We start from the raw sequence: 18,787 nt of genomic DNA on the forward strand, positions 1-18,787 counted from the left end.
ACAAAGTAAAACTGGAAAAAACAAACAGATAATTTAAATGGTACTTTTCTTGGTGCTTGGATGTTATTAAAAATCCACATCTGTTGCTGATGGACACCAGAAGAGGAGCAGCTCCCTGTTGTGTATGCTTCTGGAAGTAATAAATCGTGATTACAGTGATGTGGTTTCATCACTTACTTTTGTTAACTCATTATGCTTGCATCGTGTGTATTTGGTAAACTGAAGCCAGTTGCCTGTTAGCAAACACCCTCCTTAGTTTACTTGAGCGCAACACTCAGTTGAGTTCAGTTGAGTACCAGGATGGACATAACATGTTTATTGATATTTTTTTCCTAAGTTGTTGGTTTTGTTTGTTTGTTTTCCAATTGTGTTTGTTTTTATATCTCTGAAGGTCTGAAGTTGTAGTTTTATAGCTTCTTTGTGTAGTTTAGTATATACTTGTTTAATCTAAATTTTATTTAAAATTCAGTCTCCTCGGCATTATCAAGGAAGTGTTGCATTGCAGTAGTTGAATTTCATATGTTTAGTTACTTAGCATGAAACTGCCCATTCTATAAATGTTACAAACTTGTTTCTTTATGTTTTTACATGATTTTTTTTTTCTGAGCTGTGTCATTAAACAGAAAACAAAGTGTCAATAGCAGAAACCATACACACAGTTGGGATTAACTTAACCCATTCTTGATAAGCTGATTACCTAACTTTTTTGTTTTCAATACTTGAGAATTCCCTAGATGTATGAAAGAGTGTCTGGTGTTGCTCTGGTCAGTTATCAACCCCTCTGTTAATCAGATAATTCTTGGTTTCTGCTCTAAAGCAAAGAACAGCCCCAATTACTGAATTATTCTGCTGTTTTGACATTGCCTTGTATCAGCCAGAACTGGTACTGGCTTTCAGAGGATGTCATAGAATCATAGGATGGTTTGGTTTGGGTTGGGTTGGAAGGGACCTTAAAGCTCATCTAATTCCAACCCCCTGCAATGGGCAGGGACACCTCCCACCAGGCCGGGTTGCCCAAAGCCCCATCCAGCCTGGCCTTGAACACTTCCAGGGATGGGGCAGGCACAGCTGCTTTAGGTAGCCTGGGCCAGTGCCTCACTGACCTCAAAGTAAATAATTTCCCCTTTATATCTAATCTAAACCTACCCTCTTTTAGTTTAAAGCCATTCCTCCTTGTCCCATATCACTACACTCCCTGACAGAGTCCCTTTCCAGCTTTCTTGTAGGCCCCCTTTAGGCCTGGAAAGGCCACTGGAAGGCTGCTCACTCTAGTTTCTTCCCAAAGCCTTGTCTTCTCCAGACTGAACACCCCCAACTCCCTCACCCTGGCTCCACAGGAGAGGGCCTCCGGCCCCTTGATCATCTTTGTGGCCCTCCTTTGGGCTCATTCTAATGACTTCCATGTCCATTGGCTGTCAGTCATCAGCAAGATTTCTGTATCTCTCTAGAGATGCTTTATAAATGTATGTACTCGTTGTTCCAAGAAAGAAGAACGATCAAAGATTAATGAGAATAAAGGCATTTAGCTGAGCACTGATAGACATGTAACTAGTGAAGCTTATCTCGCCTTATAAATGAAGTGCCGTAGAACTGTGTGCCTGGCAGTACTCACTTCTACATTTATCACCTTCATTTTGTGTCTAAATGGATGGCTTTGAGCTAAATGATCAAGAAAGCCCTTTCTCTTTGATTACTTGAACTGAAGTTATTGACAGATTTTGTTATCTGTATCAGCGTGTTTGAACTAAGTTGTTCTTAAATCCCAGAAGGGGGCAGATGTATTTGCATTGTAATTAGTGTAACTCATGCTGGGCCCCAAAACAGTTCGTGATTCTTGTACAATATTCTCATAACTATTTTCTTGTATCCCATATGAATAGTTATTAGTCCTAATGCTTTTCAAATAACAGCTTTGAAATGTGCCTTTGTTTTTCATAATGATTCCAGTCCCTGACTTGGGAGATATGTCTGGGCAGATTACCTTGCTGATGTTTGTGAGCCACTTGTTCTTGATTACTAGAGCAAATTATTTGTATGGGAAAAGAATGAAAGCTCAGCAGTTAATAGCAACAGCAGATCGTATTTTCAGATATTTATTGTGGCCTGTATTGTTAGTGCTTGGCCTGGAACTAGGATGATCTTCCTTCTTGTTCCCATCCTCCCCCTTGGGCAGTGAAACATCTCGGGGGAAGTAGGTAACATCAGAAACTGAGACTGTAGGCAAAACTATGAACTGTTTATAAGAAGTGTTTTTAATAGTCATTCTTTTCATTATCAGCCCTTTTAACAGAGATGTAAAATATGCCCTTCTTGAGTTTCTACTAGATGCTTTGGTTATAATTCTTTTTAAATTTATTATTCTTAAAGCGTTTCTCATGCAGAGTGGTTTTGCTTTGATTTAAGACTTATGCCAGAGATTCTGAGACAATTCTCTCACCTATGTGAAGCCAAGTTTTTCTCAAGGAACCCAGTAGTAGAATCTGAGTTGTACCACGGGCAGTTCCAGAATATATTAAATTGGTCCCACTTATTTTCTTTGAGACATTAGCAGCAGTGTGCTGCAGTGATGCCAGTCTCATGAAGAAGAGAACAATGAGGCATGCAGTCAATATTCCGAGACTTGAAAGATTTTTAGCTTTCAGTTATTCTCTGAAACATGTCAAATTTTATAAGGATGTACATGTATATGATTAATGTTTGTTGTCTACTACTTAAATTTAAAAGTGAGGAATATAGAACAGAAGTGAAATCTGCTACTTTATTCGTTTTTTGTTTTTTTTTTTAACCCAGAGTTCTTGAACTGCAGTTTATCTGTTAAGTTCTTGAGTTTGAAGTTACGTGTTATCATTTAGCTGTAAAATCTCTGCTGTTTTGATGTGGGTCACCCAGCTGCATGTGCATGTAAAGAAAACATTCTTTTGAGCAAAATGGCAAAAAATTATCAAAAATTCTGTGGTATGATGATGTATTTGTGTGAATTTCTACATTTGGAATTGCAGCACTCTTAAATGAAATGTGTACAGGGTATGTGTAATGGCAAAAAACATATTTTAGTGTGGTTTCAGTATGATTTCACATCTTTTGTTTTGTGCTGTATTTGTGGTTTTGTAGGCTTCAGAGTATTATTTATAGTTTTTTTTTTAATTTATTTAATTGGGTGGGGATAAATACTAAACAAACAAGAGAATCCTAGTTTACTTGAATTTCTGGTTTGCTTGTGAAAGGACGTTATTAAAATTTCTCTTGATGACAGCATAGTATAAACTTTCTAGCTAATAAGGTGTGTCATATATAGGAACATGAAACTTCCTAGGCGTTCTTAATATGTCAGTGGTGAGACTAAAAGTGTTCTCATGTTAAACTCTCAACAGCTTGGTGACCACTGAATAATCACAGCTGTATCTGTTAAATGGCAAGGGGTCTAAACTTCCTCTGCTTAAAGCTAAAAAAATTAAAAGCTAATTAATTTTCAAATTAGCTTTTAATTTTTTTAGCTTTAAGCAGAGGAAGTTTAGACCCCTTTAGCTAATTTTTTTTTTTTAAATCAAATCAGTGGTAGAACTGTTAATGTTTCATATTCAAAGATAACTTTTTTTTATTTTTTCTTTTTGTGCATTATGTGGTTGATGATATTTTTGCCATAAAACCAGATAGGTTTAAGTAAGGTTGGAAACATTTCCATCTCTGGAAAGCAAAAAGAGGAAGCTAGGGCAGGAAGATTGGAAGAACTGCGTGGTTAAACTTGCAGTGGATTGGTGCATATATTGGAAGGATTCCAGCCAGGAAGACGTTATTCTTGATCTGTTCTTATACCCTGACCTATTCACAGTGAATAGACAGAAAGAATCCCTCTCCCCCCACCCCACTTTTTTTTTTTTTTTTTAAACTGTGGCTACAGTGAAAGCAACATTTAAACAGAAGCTAATAATGCTGGTGAGATGCATAAACAGTGGCTAATTCAGAGTGTAACAGTGGTGGGTCAGTGTGAGCGATCCAAATCTCGAATTAGATTTGTCACTCAAAATAAACAGAAAGTGTAGGGAAAAAAACAGCTTATGAAGAAATATCATTTATTTATTCTGTTTATAAATGACTGTCAGAGTAAAGGGGGGAAAAAAGTGCAAGAAAATAGTAATGGGTATTAAAATCCAGGGTGAAAAGTACTGTTAGTGAGGCAGTTTGAGAAAGGACTTGGTATGTTAGGATGTCTTGTTATTCAGTGTGGAAATCAGAATGATTTTTACCTTTTCAGACAAAGAGGTCAGACAAGGCTGCCAGTATCCCAAAAGACCCTAGAACAGGGAAATATTTTGTGTATTACTTGTACTGAATGGTAAGCACCTTGTTTAAATAGGAAACACTGGTGTTATTTCAGTTGACGATTCAACTCTGTTTTAAAACTGTCCCATTGTCACGTATATTGTTGGCAAGCAGTTGTTATGAAATGAAGTCTCTTGTGCTGTCAGATTTCAGATAGATGCAGCTTACCTCAATGGCATATGTTACGGCTTTGAAGGACTGTATATGCACAGCTTCTCTCTGCAGTTCTGAAATTCCCTTGGTTTCTGTTGCAAATACCATATAAATTGGGTTAGAGCAGGTATGTGCTCTGTGGTGGTACCAGGTTATCTGTGCTGGTGTTTCTGGTACAAGAAAGTGCCTGCAAGCTAGCTGGTATTGATGAAATATCTGTATATCTTATTTGATAGTATGGAGAATGGTGCTTCCTGATAATGATACTACTGAATTGGCCATACTTAAAAGTCTGAAAAGCTCTGTGTGCAATGAAGGGACATTTTTCTTGTCCAGTGCCGTTGTGCCACCTATTAAATGTAAAAAACTGGCAGCAAAATAGAAACAATACTGATTTCAAGAGTGTTCTAGAATGAGGGTTTAAATAGTCTTATAGGAAGGTATTATATAACTTCTTAAACTTGTGTAAGAATTCTGGCTTTAAGGATTACCTTCTTAATTTTCATATTCCAGAATTAGATGTTTGATATCGATTTGCAGCTGCCTTGTTTTTTGGAGGAGGATACATCGGGAAATCAGGCTTCTGAAATGCGCTAGCCTATTCTGTAGTGGTAGTTAATTGTTAGGCTTTTGGCAAGCATTCAGGTACTTTTCATCATAGATACAGGAAGAAATGAAAAAAGATCTACCTGTCTTAGGTGGACGCTTAGAAAATAGAGAACACCCAAACCTGAAAGGCTGGTTACAGAGGAATTTCTTTTTCTAAGACCCAGGTGAACTTTAAAAATGAACTTTAAATATTGATATTGAAAATAATATTTAAAAATTTGAATGTGAATGTCATTTTCGAATTTTCAGTTTTCAAATTAGCACGGAGGCATTAAGAGTAGTGCAGATTTGTTTTTTTCTACCAGAGAGAATAAATGCTGTAGCTGAAGCCATAGCAGGAAAAGTCCCTCCTCCCCCAGTGCAACTGAGAAATGGTATAAATGCTAAGCAGGGAATAAATGACAATGAATTGCTCCTAGGTTTTTCACTGTAGGGTTGATCTCAGTATTGCACAACCTTAGCCTAAAGGTTGGGGTTTCTCCGGTGATTTTTCTTTTCTGCCATGCAGCGTTATGAATTTGCAAAATTTGTATCTTCCTTCAGAGGAAGTCATTCACTCACTTGGTAGGATTCCTTCACAAGCCTGCTTCTTCGTGTCCTTAAACTGCAGTTTGTGACTGCTTCGGTTAAAGGAATTTGTGACTGCTTCAGTTAAAGGAAGAGCTGTTAGCTGTAACCTATATGAAGGTCTCTGTTAGACTCTCATATGGCCTTGGGCATGAGTGGGTAGGTTAATCCCTGAAACGTTTAGCACCCTGTGTTTCAGCGTAGAAGGGAAGGTAGATCAATACTATCTTAGGTCAGCTGTAGTTCTGGCAGTGTAACCAGGCAGGGGATGCTTACAGATTTGGAGATTTTCTGGCTGCATTACATAATGATATTGAGATAGACTGGCCAGAATCCAGATCTGTCTGCTTCCGCATTGGCCCCTTGCCACACTCAAAAGCTTGCTCCAATTTCAGCGTTGTAGCACTTCTGCAACTTGCAATTACTTTATTGAAGCAGATACCTGGGAAATGAGAGCCAGCGTCCATTTCTTTAAATACTGTATTTAAGTAATGCGAGTGGTATCAAACAGTAAGTCTTTGGCGGAGATGTAGTTAGAATGTAGTTCTTTAGGGCAACGTCCAGCTCAACCAGCAATCCCTTCTCCCTGCCTGAAAGCCAGTCTCTGCAGTACTTATTTTCCACCCTCAGCAGCGAGGCAGACAACAATCTCCTTTGGTGCCCAGCTGTGATTCATTGCCGGAGCAGGTCTTTCCTGTGTGCTGACTGAGATAGGTCCATGGAAAAAAAATATCATGTGATCATATAATTAAAGACTCTCTTAATTCATTACGTAGGGAGAGACTGAACTGAGATTGCAACCAGACAGACACAGTCCTTCATAGTCACGGGTTAGAAAATGCTTGTTTGGTCTGTGGACATGCATACATATATATATATGTGTGTGTGTGTGTGTGTGTAGCCCTATAAACATGGGTCAGTGTTCAGAATTGTGAGAAACTTAGGGCAGCTTAAGCTGCTTCAGCTGATAAATTCAAACCTATTTTCTGAGTGTGCACGAGCTGTGATACTCGTCCCTTCTCTGGCAAGCTCCTAACTAGGTCAAACTTGGGTGCAGGAAAGAGAGACGAGAGGCCACCTGTTGACAGTTTTTAGGCACTTGCCCTACAGGCTGCAGTATTAGAGCTTTTCACAGAAACACTTGAGAATTTTCCAACAAAGCAACACATGCTTTTTCTGATACTTGCTGGAGAACCCATCCTCTGGCTGAAATAGTCTTCTAAAAGTAAAGTCTGAAGGAGACAGCCTGTATAGAAAACAGGAGAACAAATCATAGATGTTTGGCAGAGCTTTAAACAAATATTTATTTCTGATAATCGACCTAACCTAAAATTATCTATGTTTGCATCTGTGTTGATACATTAAATATTAGTATAACAGCCCTAATGAAGTTACGGTTAGGACCTGCCTCTCTTTCTAAAAGAGCTTTGAGTGCCATGCAAGAGCCTGTGGTCCCAAATCTGATTTCTTTTTTTTTTTTTTCAATAAAAACAAAGGGGTCTATTTCTTTCACCTTTTTTTTTTTTTTTTTTTGCATATGAATGACAGTGATGGGCATGCTGTTTAAAACATGGGAAGCTGACGTACTGTAGATACAGCTGTTTACACTTTTTTTATGCCTGAGGCTCCCGAAGATGAACCTACCGAAGGATACTTCTGCAATCACTTTGTTTTGCTGAAGCAAAATCTGAATAAAACTATTATTCAGTAATTCTTTTTATTGATGCTACCTGTGCACAATATCTTAACTCTTCAGTAAGAGCAGACCTCCATTACTCTGAAGTACTTTTTCTTGTATTTTATCATTCTAAAATAGAAGACTTTCCAATAAAGTTATTATGATTTGAGAAGGTTTCTCTGCATGAACGATCCACAGCAAAATGTAAGACTATCTAAAAGGTAACATTAACCTCTGTTTTAAGACTGGCATAGTCTTCGTTTAAAACTGAATTCAAACAGTTCGTTCTGAACTTGAGATTCAGTGCATGAGTCTGTTCTAAGTGAAGCAGAGTTGACTTGGACTCTTGCAATTTTCTTTTGTAGACAAGACCTCAGGCTAAGGAACAGGTTTTTGTTTGTTTGTTTAATTGCTGTATTTGTATGTTTTATATGATAAACATTGCAATAAATAAAAAACATGACGATCTGAAATAATATAGTAGTCCTGATGGCAACGGTTAGAGTCTAGGTAAGTGTATGGGATATTTTTTAGAAGTAATTTTTAAGGAAATAGTTCTAGTTATATGGGACCTTTCAGTATCCAATGTCTTCCTTCGGTTTCTTTACTAGTTGTTCAGTGGTTATCATCCGCAACTAAGCGATGCTAAGCATCTGATTGATTAACATCTCTGTTCAGAAAGCCAAGTGTGTGCAGCTTGTCTCTCATGCTAGAGAAAATCGGCTGTTTGCAGGGCTTTGAAGCCAGAAGTTTTCTTCATTTTCACGAGGCTTGAGCAAAGCGCTGTGTTGCAACCTGCAGTTATGTTGTTAGGTAAGGCAGGGTGGAGCGTAACAGGTGCTTATTAATACCTCTAGGCTACGGGTAAAGGTGACTGTATTTTTTGAGCGTTCACAGAACTAAACAGGTGGATATTGTTTTAATATTCGGCTTGAGAGTGGACACTACTTACCCTCTATATTTAATGGCAAACTTTTAATGCAGAACTCTGAAACAAATGGTGACTTTCAAAGTAAAGTAACACTTCAGGCCTTCTCTGTGTTGTATCTCCTAACCTGTACTTTTAAATTTAAGAAACAAAACAACAACAAAACCTCGTTAATAATTTCAAACAAATTTATTTCTGCTCTTCTTTTCACTTTGGATTTTCTTCTTGATTTTTAAAAATTTTTTTTTTTGCTTGTGTTTTTTGGTGGAGTACATTTTAGGTATGTGTTGAATGTGATTTTAAATCTAAAAATTTGAAACAATAGAGAGCTTCACAGTCCAACACTGCCCACACTGAATACCTATGAGGTGGTTATAATGGTGAATAGCTTAACAGGTACAAAATGCAGGAGCTGACTACAAAGCTTTGAACATCATTGCTGTGTTGTGTATCAAGCAAAGCTCTGGAGGAGTATGAATGCAAACATTTTAAATTGGAGAAAAACAAAATTTAAGTTTGGATTTTGTTTAGACTGAAGATGAAAAGTTGTGTGCATAAGATAATGCAACCACAGAGCCTACCAGCTGGGGATTAGGAAGGTCTTTTGTAAGGTACTTCAGTTACAGTGGGCTAGATGCTACAGGTGTTTTGTCTGTGCTGCTCCTCCATGACTGCAGGCGGGCTCTGCTGAGACTGCAGGATGCCACAGCCGAAAACAACTGCATTGTGTTTGAAGACTCCGGGGTAAAGAATAAAGGGAAACCTGAAATTTTTGGTGGTGTTTCTTTTTTTCTTATGACTTAAATATAATGTAACGCTGGTTCTGAAAGGAAATGTAATGCTGGTTCTGAAGTTTCTCTTATCTAATCTCCCCCTTTTTCAAGCAGAGAAACATTTGTCAGGAGCGATCATTACACAGCATTTCCCAGAGTCCCCAGTTCACCAGTAAATTCTGCCAGTGTTAGAATGCAAGCCTGAAGAGATGACCCTGACCTCAGCAGGGTTCCCGTATTGAAGTATTTGTTTCTACTTAGGTCTGCCATGTACCTCACCTTGTTTTCCCTTTTCCTCCTGTCTTCTAACTGCCCACTTTTGTATCCTTCCTTTGCATGACCTGTGTTTGCTCTTGACTTGCAGTCGTGCTGTTTCTTCTGCAGCAGCAATGCTGTGAGTCCTGGACACAGGAGCACAAAGAGGTGCAGGTCCAAATCACTGCTGTGTGATAACGGGGAGGTCCTGAGGTGCTCCCAATAATAGTGCTGTTCTTCATTGTATTTCCTCAGTTCCTGTTGTTACAGACTCCTGGCAGCATCTCCTCTGTCTTGGAGACTGACCCAAATAAGCTAGGGGCCAACTGATATTGCCCCTACCACGTGGAAAATGAAGGCCCTGAACTGAAAACCATGTCAGACAACACAAATGCAAGGCACCACCTGTGAGTCCTTCTGCTTCTTGTTCAGCCTGCAGAGAGATGAGACTGTGCTCACAGCTGTCTGAGGTAGCTGGAGTAATCACCTCACGCTGAAGGAAATTTGCAGCAGCTTTGCAAAATTGCCCTTGGCGTCTGTTTTAGTGTTCCTGTAGAACCAGCTAATTCCATTTTTTTCATCCGTTGATGTAGCATTTTTCAAAACAAGCCAGTCAACATTTTTAAAGATTTTTATTGCAGTTTCTCTCAGAGCTGAGAAGTGCCAAAATACGCATCCATCTTTGCTGTATCATTGCTCTTGAATGGGAATTGTTGTTTTTTTTTTTTTCTCTTATTAGGTTAAAATGAATTGAAATGGTATTTTAACGCTTCCCTAATCCACTTGTGGTGCCTATGTTTTGATTAAGGTAGCAATATGTTGATGCTTAATTACTGAGTGATTATATAGAATCATAGAATCATAGAATATCCTGAGTTGGAAGGGACCCTTAGGGATCATCAAGTCCAACTCTTGACACCGCACAGGTCTACCCAAAAGTTCAGACCATGTGACTAAGTGCACAATCCAATCTCTTCTTAAATTCAGACAGGTTCGGTGCAGTGACCACTTCCCTGGGGAGCCTGTTCCAGTGTGCAACCACCCTCTCTGTGAAGAACTTCCTCCTGATGTCAAGCCTAAATTTCCCCTGCCTCAGCTTAACCCCGTTCCCGTGGGTCCTGTCACTGGTGTTAATGGAGAAAAGGTCTCCTGCCTCTCGACACCCCCTTACGAGGAAGTTGTAGACTGCGATGAGGTCTCCCCTCAGCCTCCTCTTCTCCAGGCTGAACAGGCCCAGTGCCCTCAGCCGTTCCTCGTACGTCTTCCCCTCCAGGCCTTTCACCATCTTCGTAGCCCTCCTCTGCTCAAGTAGCCCCTCCTGTCTGCTCAAGTATATCTAGGCACAGTTTGCTAGTGAAATTCAACCCTTGTTCAGTGGGACAATGGGATCATCTTGTGACAAGCCTTTTCTAAGGAATAAAGATGTGTTTGATAAATTTGATACTATAAAGAAATTCAAAACAAATCGCTTTTTTTTTTTTTTTTTTTTTGCCTCTCTCCTAAAGGCTGTTGTTTTTACTGGCATTATTTACTTACCAAGGATTTGCCATCTCAAGAGAGAGAGAAATATTCAAATGGTATTTCTGGATTTTCAGATACCAGGAGGAAGCCCTCCAGGGAGCCTTGCATACATACAGTAATTGTTAAACTGCCGCAGTGTGTGTTGCTAGAACTGCAAAGAGAATTCTTCTTCAAGTTTTCGGAAGCTCTCCTTATCTGTAGAAAAATTTGACTTGTAGAGTTTTGATGGACCTACAAGCATGAAAGTGAAGTTTTCCCTCTGCTTGGTTTCGCAACCTTATTTTTGTTGTTTATAATCACAGTACCTATGTTATAATACCTTTGTGGTAAGGTTCTAGGATTTTCATTGATCTTCTGTTTTACTACCCTATTTTCTCTTATTTCCCCCAATATGATTTAAAACTAAAGAAAGACAAGAAAAGAAAACTGTCATTTGTTTCCAGTGCTTGGTCTGGGCTTACGCTGTGTGACAGCATCCTGTCTGGGGCTTCCTCAACAAAATGTGGCACAGAGATGTGTTATACCAGGGTTGATGGCTTGTAGGCCTTTTCTTCTATCTGAAGTCACTCAGGTTATCCATTAAATCGTTGCTGGAAACATTAATGGACATGTTAATTTTTAAAAGCTGCTAGATTCTCAGAGTGGACCTTTTCTAGTCTGGGATTCTGTTAAATCTTGTTTTGGGTGTGGAAGCAGAAACAAGAGCAAAGCCCACCTGTTTGCATTTCTAGGTGGCATTGCAGTTTTATGCAAATTCTGTCCTTGTGCTCTGTGTGCTGTGGCAATGCTGAGAGATTTGAACTTAAAACACTGCACTGAAGTTGCTCGACAGCTCTGCACAGAATCATATATCACAAGTTGCTTAACGAAAGAGCAACGGTGAACTTGTCACTTTGATTTAGGAGTAAGCAAAGAGTGTACTTAAGTCCCTTTCAAGATTGATGTATTGATGATTCACAGGCATTGTTAATCACAAGTATTTGTCAAGGTAGGACTTGTGCTGTGATAAATGGTGGCTAATCATAGATGAGTACTGAGTCTTTTATGCTAGTTACAATACTGTATTTATTAGGAAGCATTTTTTTTAGCGATAGATGCTGTTGTTACGGTACCATTTGTAGCCCAGTAGTTTAACACTTTGACATTTAAAAATTTTGACTCTAAAATTACCTGACCCTACGAAAATTACTTGGGCTCTAAATTGACTTCTAAACATGTATTGCTGAGTAATAAATGTTATCAGTCTTCCTTAAATAAACAAAGATACACTTGAAAAATAGTGGGCCTAAAAGGTTTACTTTATAAGAGGAGTCAACATTTCAAATACTTAGCAATTTTACTTAGTCAAATCCTTCTACAGGCAAATGAGGGTATATGGATGCAGATACTTGTTTTCCATTGCAGCTGTGACCGGACAAGGCTTGGTATTGATACTCATGTATAATATATTTATAAACCTTTGTTAAAATAATCAGTGGTTACTCTAATTCTCTTAAGGGAAATTCCCAAGCACAAGGCTGTTGCTAAAAAGCATTCTCTGTGAGGCAATTCTAGATTTCTAGCATTTTCTAGAGTCTACTACTCAATTCTCCCTTTACTTGGGAGGAAAAACAGAAATAAACCTGCTCATATTTGTATTGCATTTTTATCTTTAGCAGCATATTGGGACTACAGAACGTCAAGTTTTTATCATGATAGTAACTCTCTGGTGGAATTGGGAGACTTTTTTGAATAACATGCTGTAGAATTAAGGTGTAATTTCATATGGAACCCTGTTGCTTTAATCCTCATTGAACTATATGGGATTGGAATAAAAAGTAAATGGCTACTGGCAAAGAAACAAAATGGTGTATTAAAATTAAAATTTTTCTTTCTAGTCAATTTAGCAGATACTAAGAGCCATGCTTTTTTTCTTTCTTTTTTTTTTCTTTCAGAACACACACAGCTCACCCTGTGTCTTTTCTTTAATGATCACTCTCATACCTTTCGTCTGGTTCAATGTACGGTCCTAATTGTTGCTTTTGTTCCCTTTTCCATTTCACAGTGGTTCCTGTCATTTTGAAAGCTCTGACATATGATGAGAAGAGGGGATCATGCAGCGTGGGTTCCAACGTGAGAGATGCAGCGTGCTATGTGTGCTGGGCCTTTGCTCGTGCTTATGATCCCTCAGAACTTATTCCATTTATTAACCAGATTTCAAGGTAAGCTGCTGCGATAAGAAACTGAGCCAAGTACAGTTAATTTTAAAAATCTGTTCAAAACTAAGGAGGAACTAGAAATTAATTTAGTAGTCTCATGCTGTATCCTCTAAAAGTTAATGATGTGGGAGAGTAATGCCCTTTCTTTAAGACATTTAAAATTAGATATTTGACACACACACTCTCTCTCTCTGAAGTTTCAGAGCTGCTTTATGGGGTCAAAGTAGAAGAGAAAAGGAGAAGAGAAAACTTACAGAAGTTACTTCTTACTTTTTCAGATGCACACTTGTTTCTAATGATCCAGGAGTTATGGTACTTTATCAGATTGTACGGTGCAAAGAACATAGCATGTCATATTGACTTGCAAGTTGAGCTGATCTAGGTCTAAAGGAATAAACTAGACTTCAGATCTCCTAAAAACCCATTTCAGAACTTCCAGATGCTTCTGTATGGGTTGTAGTTTTCCTTCTGAAATGTTGAAGATCGAAGTTTATTTTGAGTAAAGAATACTTTTAAAATTAAATCAATTCCAGTTTATAAAAGTGGTAACAACTTGAACTCTATGTGGTGATTTTGAATTTTTAGTAATATATCACTTCTGAAAAAGCATTTTTATTATAGCTCTTAGCAGGTTCTAGCTAAATTTAGCAAATACATGACAGAACTATTTTCTCTTTTGTTATATTTTGTTTTCATAGAGTACCACAGTCTAGAATGACTACTTTGACAAAACTACTTTTAGTTGAAAGGGGAAATATGCAAGTACTTCTTTTTCAGCCTGTTCTTTCTGTTTCAAGACTCTTAGAAGTCAGACTTTCAGAAAGTACCTCAGTCAACATCTGTCATACTGTAATGGTGGACTAGAACTTGGTGCTGGTTCCCCCAACACTAAGGATATTTCTGCAGCTAGAAACTGGTTTTACCTTTTCCTTTTTTCCTTCTTTCTTCTCTTGCTTTTCCTCCTCTTTTTGCTTGTCTTGTGGGATTCTCTCTTCAGTAGGTAGTCTTTTTGTTGGCAGCATATTTGCTGACATTTCAAGGTGTCTTTAATGGGTGATTTGCACTGTAAACACAGGTAGCTTCTCAGTTTCTTGGCAGACTTCTAGTGTGCTCTCATATCAGCAACTCAGGCATCTTTGTCTCCACTGGCAGATTTTTAATCAGTAGTCATTTAGTATTACTTTCAAATATATATAGGAACTATATATTTATAGGTCCCAGAAACCTAATCCTAGTTCTAGTGCTGCCTTGCTTCCAGACTGCTGGCAGAACTATTCCAATCACACCCAAACAGCCTTGTTTGGAAATGCAGCACTGCTTACTTAGCTCAGCAGATGCCCAAAGAAAATCACAGAATCACAGAATTTCTAGGTTGGAAGAGACCTCAAGATCATCGAGTCCAACCTCTGACCTAACACTAACAGTCTTCCACTAAACCATATCCCTAAGCTCTACATCTAAACGTCTTTTAAAGACTTCCAGGGATGGTGACTCCACCACTTCCCTGGGCAGCCTGTTCCAGTGCCTAACAACCCTTTCGGTAAAGAAGTTCTTCCTAAGATCCAACCTAAAGCTCCCCTGGAGCAACCTAAGCCCATTCCCCCTCGTCCTGTCACCAGTCACGTGGGAGAACAGGCCAACCCCCACCTCACTAGAGCCTCCTTTAAGGTACCTGTAGAGAGCAATAAGGTCGCCCCTAAGCCTCCTTTTCTCCAGGCTGAACAAGCCCAGCTCCCTCAGCCACTCCTTGTAGGACTTGTTCTCCAGGCCCCTCACCAGCTTCGTCGCCCTTCTCTGGACCCACTCAAGCACCTCGAATGTCTTGTTCCTTCTTCTTTAAGCCAGTTTTGAAAGTTCCTTGGGACAGTCTGTAGACCCTACATATCCATTTTTATTCCTTGAGCCTAGTGTGTCCTCCCCTTTCTGGTCTTTGCTGTTTTTCATCCTTGTATCCTCACTTTCCTATACTGACCCTTTCACGAAGGGTCACAGGGCAGTGTCTTCTACCTGTGTGGTACTTGCTCATGGCATTTTTTGAGGCCTTGATAAAATCTTTCTGTCTAAGAATCTGCTGTCACATTCTTGAGGCTGAATGCTGTTTTTCTGCCTTCTTTTTTAATGCTATTTTTTCTACAAAGTAAACAGGTGGAAAAAATGCTAAGGTTCTTAGCGTTGTGTTTCTGGTAAAGCATTTTCATGCTATTTTCGTCATGTTTCATCCACAACAGTCTAGAGACTCAAGGAGAGGAGTCTTGTAACACCAAGCTGTTCTGGAATGTGAGGCCATCTACAGCTGCTGGATGATTTTCAGAAAGAGAATTGGGACTTTAGGAAATGCCTGATTCAGTTATAAGCATGATAGAAGTAGTGAGTGATGCTTGCCCTAGTAAGTTATTAAGGAAATATTTTATTTTCAATGGTCATGTTTAAATAGTCTTCCAGTTGATTTTATTGTAAATTATTAATATAAAAGTACCTAAAGATATGTTTGCACAGTGAAACAGTGATTGTATTTTAGGTTGTGTTTCTTTTTTTTTATTCTAGCTGGCTCTTTTTTTAATCAAACCAGCACAAACGATGGTAGCAATGAAGACATAGTGACAGGATGAGTAGAATGTTACCAAATACTTCTAAGAGGGTGTTAAGGGCTATGCAAAGTTAGTTACTGCTATCTTTAAACCAGCAGGAATACATTTATATTCAGGCTGCAAGCAAAACATCAGGAAGAGTGTGGCAATCCAATAGTAAGGTCTTGTTCAAAGCTAGTGTTTTTTGTAGATTTGGTCAGCAGCCCTGTGGAAGTAAATCCTCTGTTTCCATCCTCTTAGTTGAACAACTTGAAGGTTTGTTTAAAGGTCTGGCAAGCTTGTTCCAAGAGAAGCTTTAAAGCCAAAGTGCAAATTTAGAAACATTCAGTTTATCAGCATTCTGTTCTGTTCTTCCATTTTTCAGATTTTTCTTCCATTCATAATGCTTAGAGCAATATATTTCTTTTACTTCTTTTACCCTACCACAATACAAATCAATGTTATTCTCCATATGTAGGTGCAAGCTGACTATTTTGATTTTACATGATTTGTGGTACTTTGTTTTACTGTTACAAAGCTTTTGCACAATTATGAAGAGCTCTGTGGTTCTGAAGATGCTCCTGTCTTTTAGCTTTCAGTGTGTTCTGGAAACAATTTTTTTTTTTTTTATATATTTTGGAAGACATCAGGTGTAAATAACTGGTGTCTTCTACCAAAAGTAATACAAGTTACCACTGTGGCTTTGCCAGCTGCAACTTCACCTGTCTCGACTAAGTTGGTGGAGTGGAATGAAATGGAGGGTAGACAGCTGGGGGGGAACTGAAAATTTATTATTTTCAGTCGTAAAGTGTTGTGATTTATACATGTTTAGTTCTATAACAAAGCTGCATAATACTTTAGCCAGTATTAGTGCTATAGTAAGGCTCTGCTTAAAAATCTTTGTAGTTATGTTGGCTGTACCTTTTCTTAACACAATCAGCTCTTGAAGGTAGAATTGCCACTGCAAAGAGAAACAGTAGAAAAAAAATATTCAAATAGGGTATGACACACAGTTTCACCTATTGTGTCAGCAAGCCAATAATTACATACAGCTCTTTTTTTTAAATCTAGCCTTAGGTGTGTCACTGTTTTACTTAAAGAAGAGTCATACTTCTAGCCACAAGCAAATTGTTGCTACCCTTAAAAAAAATGCAGAACTCAGCATCTTGAAACAAAGTACATGATATCCCTTGTGAGCTGAATTACACAGCAAAAATATCTGCCTATATGAGAATACAAACTATTAGTTTCTTAGAGAAAAATAATATATTATTTACCTGGAAAGAAAGCTACTACCTCGTTAAAAAGATGTAATAAGTGATTGAGATCCTGAACTGTTTGCGTTGTCATGGTGCTAGAAATTGTGAATGGTTTATCCTTCACAGTCTTTAGCAGTGCTGTTGAACTGGCTGGAGATAATGCTGAGCTTGGAGCGTGAGTAGCTGGTTGCCTGGTAAGAATGCTCAGAGTCAAGAGACAAGGTGGGCATCGTAGTAGAGCAAGTGCACTGAAAAACTGGTGGTAACTAGATGGTGTTGAGTGGGTAAAACGGTTAAACAGTGACCACTCTTCTTACCGTTCTTATTAAGAAAAAAAATTGACAGAGGATGCTTATTCGAAATACTTGCCTGAGAATTTTAATTTTTACGTATCTGTTGGTATTTTTCCCTATCCATATTTCAACAAGATACGCTTACTAACATTTGTTTATTTTTTTAGAAGTCCAGTTAAACTGGTTTCTAAAACCTTGCATGATGTATTCAAGCTTCAAGACCACAAAAAGAAGATTCTTGGCAAAGTAGATGAAACTTCACTTTTAATGCAGGATCAGCTTACTACATTTTGAAATACTTGCACATACTGAAGTTGCTATTCAGGCATATCTTTCTAAAAGCACTGCTTGACTGAGATTTTTTTCCTCTCCCAGTCTGCACATGCATGCACTCTTTTTAAGCTTACCTATGAGGAAAGTTAAATATAATTTAATAACTTGGAAATGTAGGTAATTTGATTCCTGCCCCCTTGGGTGTGGAAATTATTGTCTGTAAAGTGGCAGGTGCACACTAAGAAGCAGAGCTGTTTTGTTTAAAACCTAAACAAAAACTGAAGAGGAAAATGTACTTTTGCTCTATTATACAATTAGAAATTAAGTTGTTGCTGCCTATCATAATTATATGAAACTATTGCATGGTCAGAATATAGTTTTATTTATCATTTGATGGTTTAGTTAGGTAATCAATAAATAGATCATTATTTAGAGGGATCTGAATACGTGCATACAGTGTAGGAGTACAGGCAGCTTTGCCTTCCCTGCGGTGGTGTGTTGTTTTTGAAGAGGGAAAAAAAAAGGAAGGTGTGGCTATGGATAAATGATGTAGCTTGCCCCAGGGCAAGATTGTCCTGCAGAATTGGGGAAATCTGAAGCATTGCTTTGAGCTACATCTTGTACCATGATGAAATATTAAGAATAGCTTTTTCTTTCATGTATGTGAATGTTGCCTTCAGAGGAGAGCCTACTCTGCGCCTACTGCATCTTGCACTTGTGTAAACTTATTTCCTGCAGGGGCATCATATGGCTTTTTAACTGAGCGTTTTCTTTATTGCTCTCTTCTACATGTGTATTTATTTTACTTCCAATGTTTTACTCCAAAACTTTGGGATTGAAGTAACACGCTGAAGATGCTGACGTTTATGTGTGTAACAACAACATGCTAAAAAGACTGCGTAACTCTGGATTCAGCAGTGGGGAGTTTGAGTGGCTAGCAGAAAGTAGTTGGGTTAGAAGGGACTGCAAGTGTGCAGTGCAAAAATGGGACTGGTCACTGTGTTTATCATTTTCTTCTATTTTCTCCTTGCCTATCTAAACAGAAGAAATTAAACCTGAGACTGGTCTGAAGGGCTTTTTCCCCTACTAATGCTGGCTGAAGCAGCCACTTTTGCATGCTTCATCTCTGTTGCTCCTGTAATTGAGGAAAACACAGCCAGAAGTGATAAAGTGAATGGGGAGCTTCTCTGATTAAAAATAAATAAATGTATAGTTGAGCCTAGGTCTGTTTTCATCATCCAGTTCACCAGGTAGCCACAACTGGGGTACTGGTACAGCTAAAGAGGTATGAGAAGGCTGTTTGCAACAGCAGCTCTCAGCAGACTCCTCTCTGATGCTGGTCTCTCCTCCTCTTTTTAACTTGCTGTGATTGTTCAAAACCATTTCACTTGTG

At 38.5% G+C, this 18,787-nt stretch overlaps 1 protein-coding gene across 2 annotated transcripts in view; it reads left to right on the forward strand.

Annotated features, from left to right (window-relative positions):
- TBCD (tubulin folding cofactor D) overlaps positions 1–18,787 on the forward strand; it is a 128,944-nt gene that overhangs the window by 43,158 nt on the left and 66,999 nt on the right. For both annotated transcript variants that reach the window (XM_068655402.1, XM_068655403.1), the window contains exon 15: positions 12,849–13,005. In XM_068655402.1, coding sequence (XP_068511503.1) covers positions 12,849–13,005 — 157 coding nt within the window. The remainder of the gene's footprint in view (positions 1–12,848; positions 13,006–18,787) is intronic.

This window comes from Anas acuta, chromosome 18 (genome assembly GCF_963932015.1).
Source record: "Anas acuta chromosome 18, bAnaAcu1.1, whole genome shotgun sequence".
Lineage (NCBI taxonomy): Eukaryota > Metazoa > Chordata > Aves > Anseriformes > Anatidae > Anas > Anas acuta.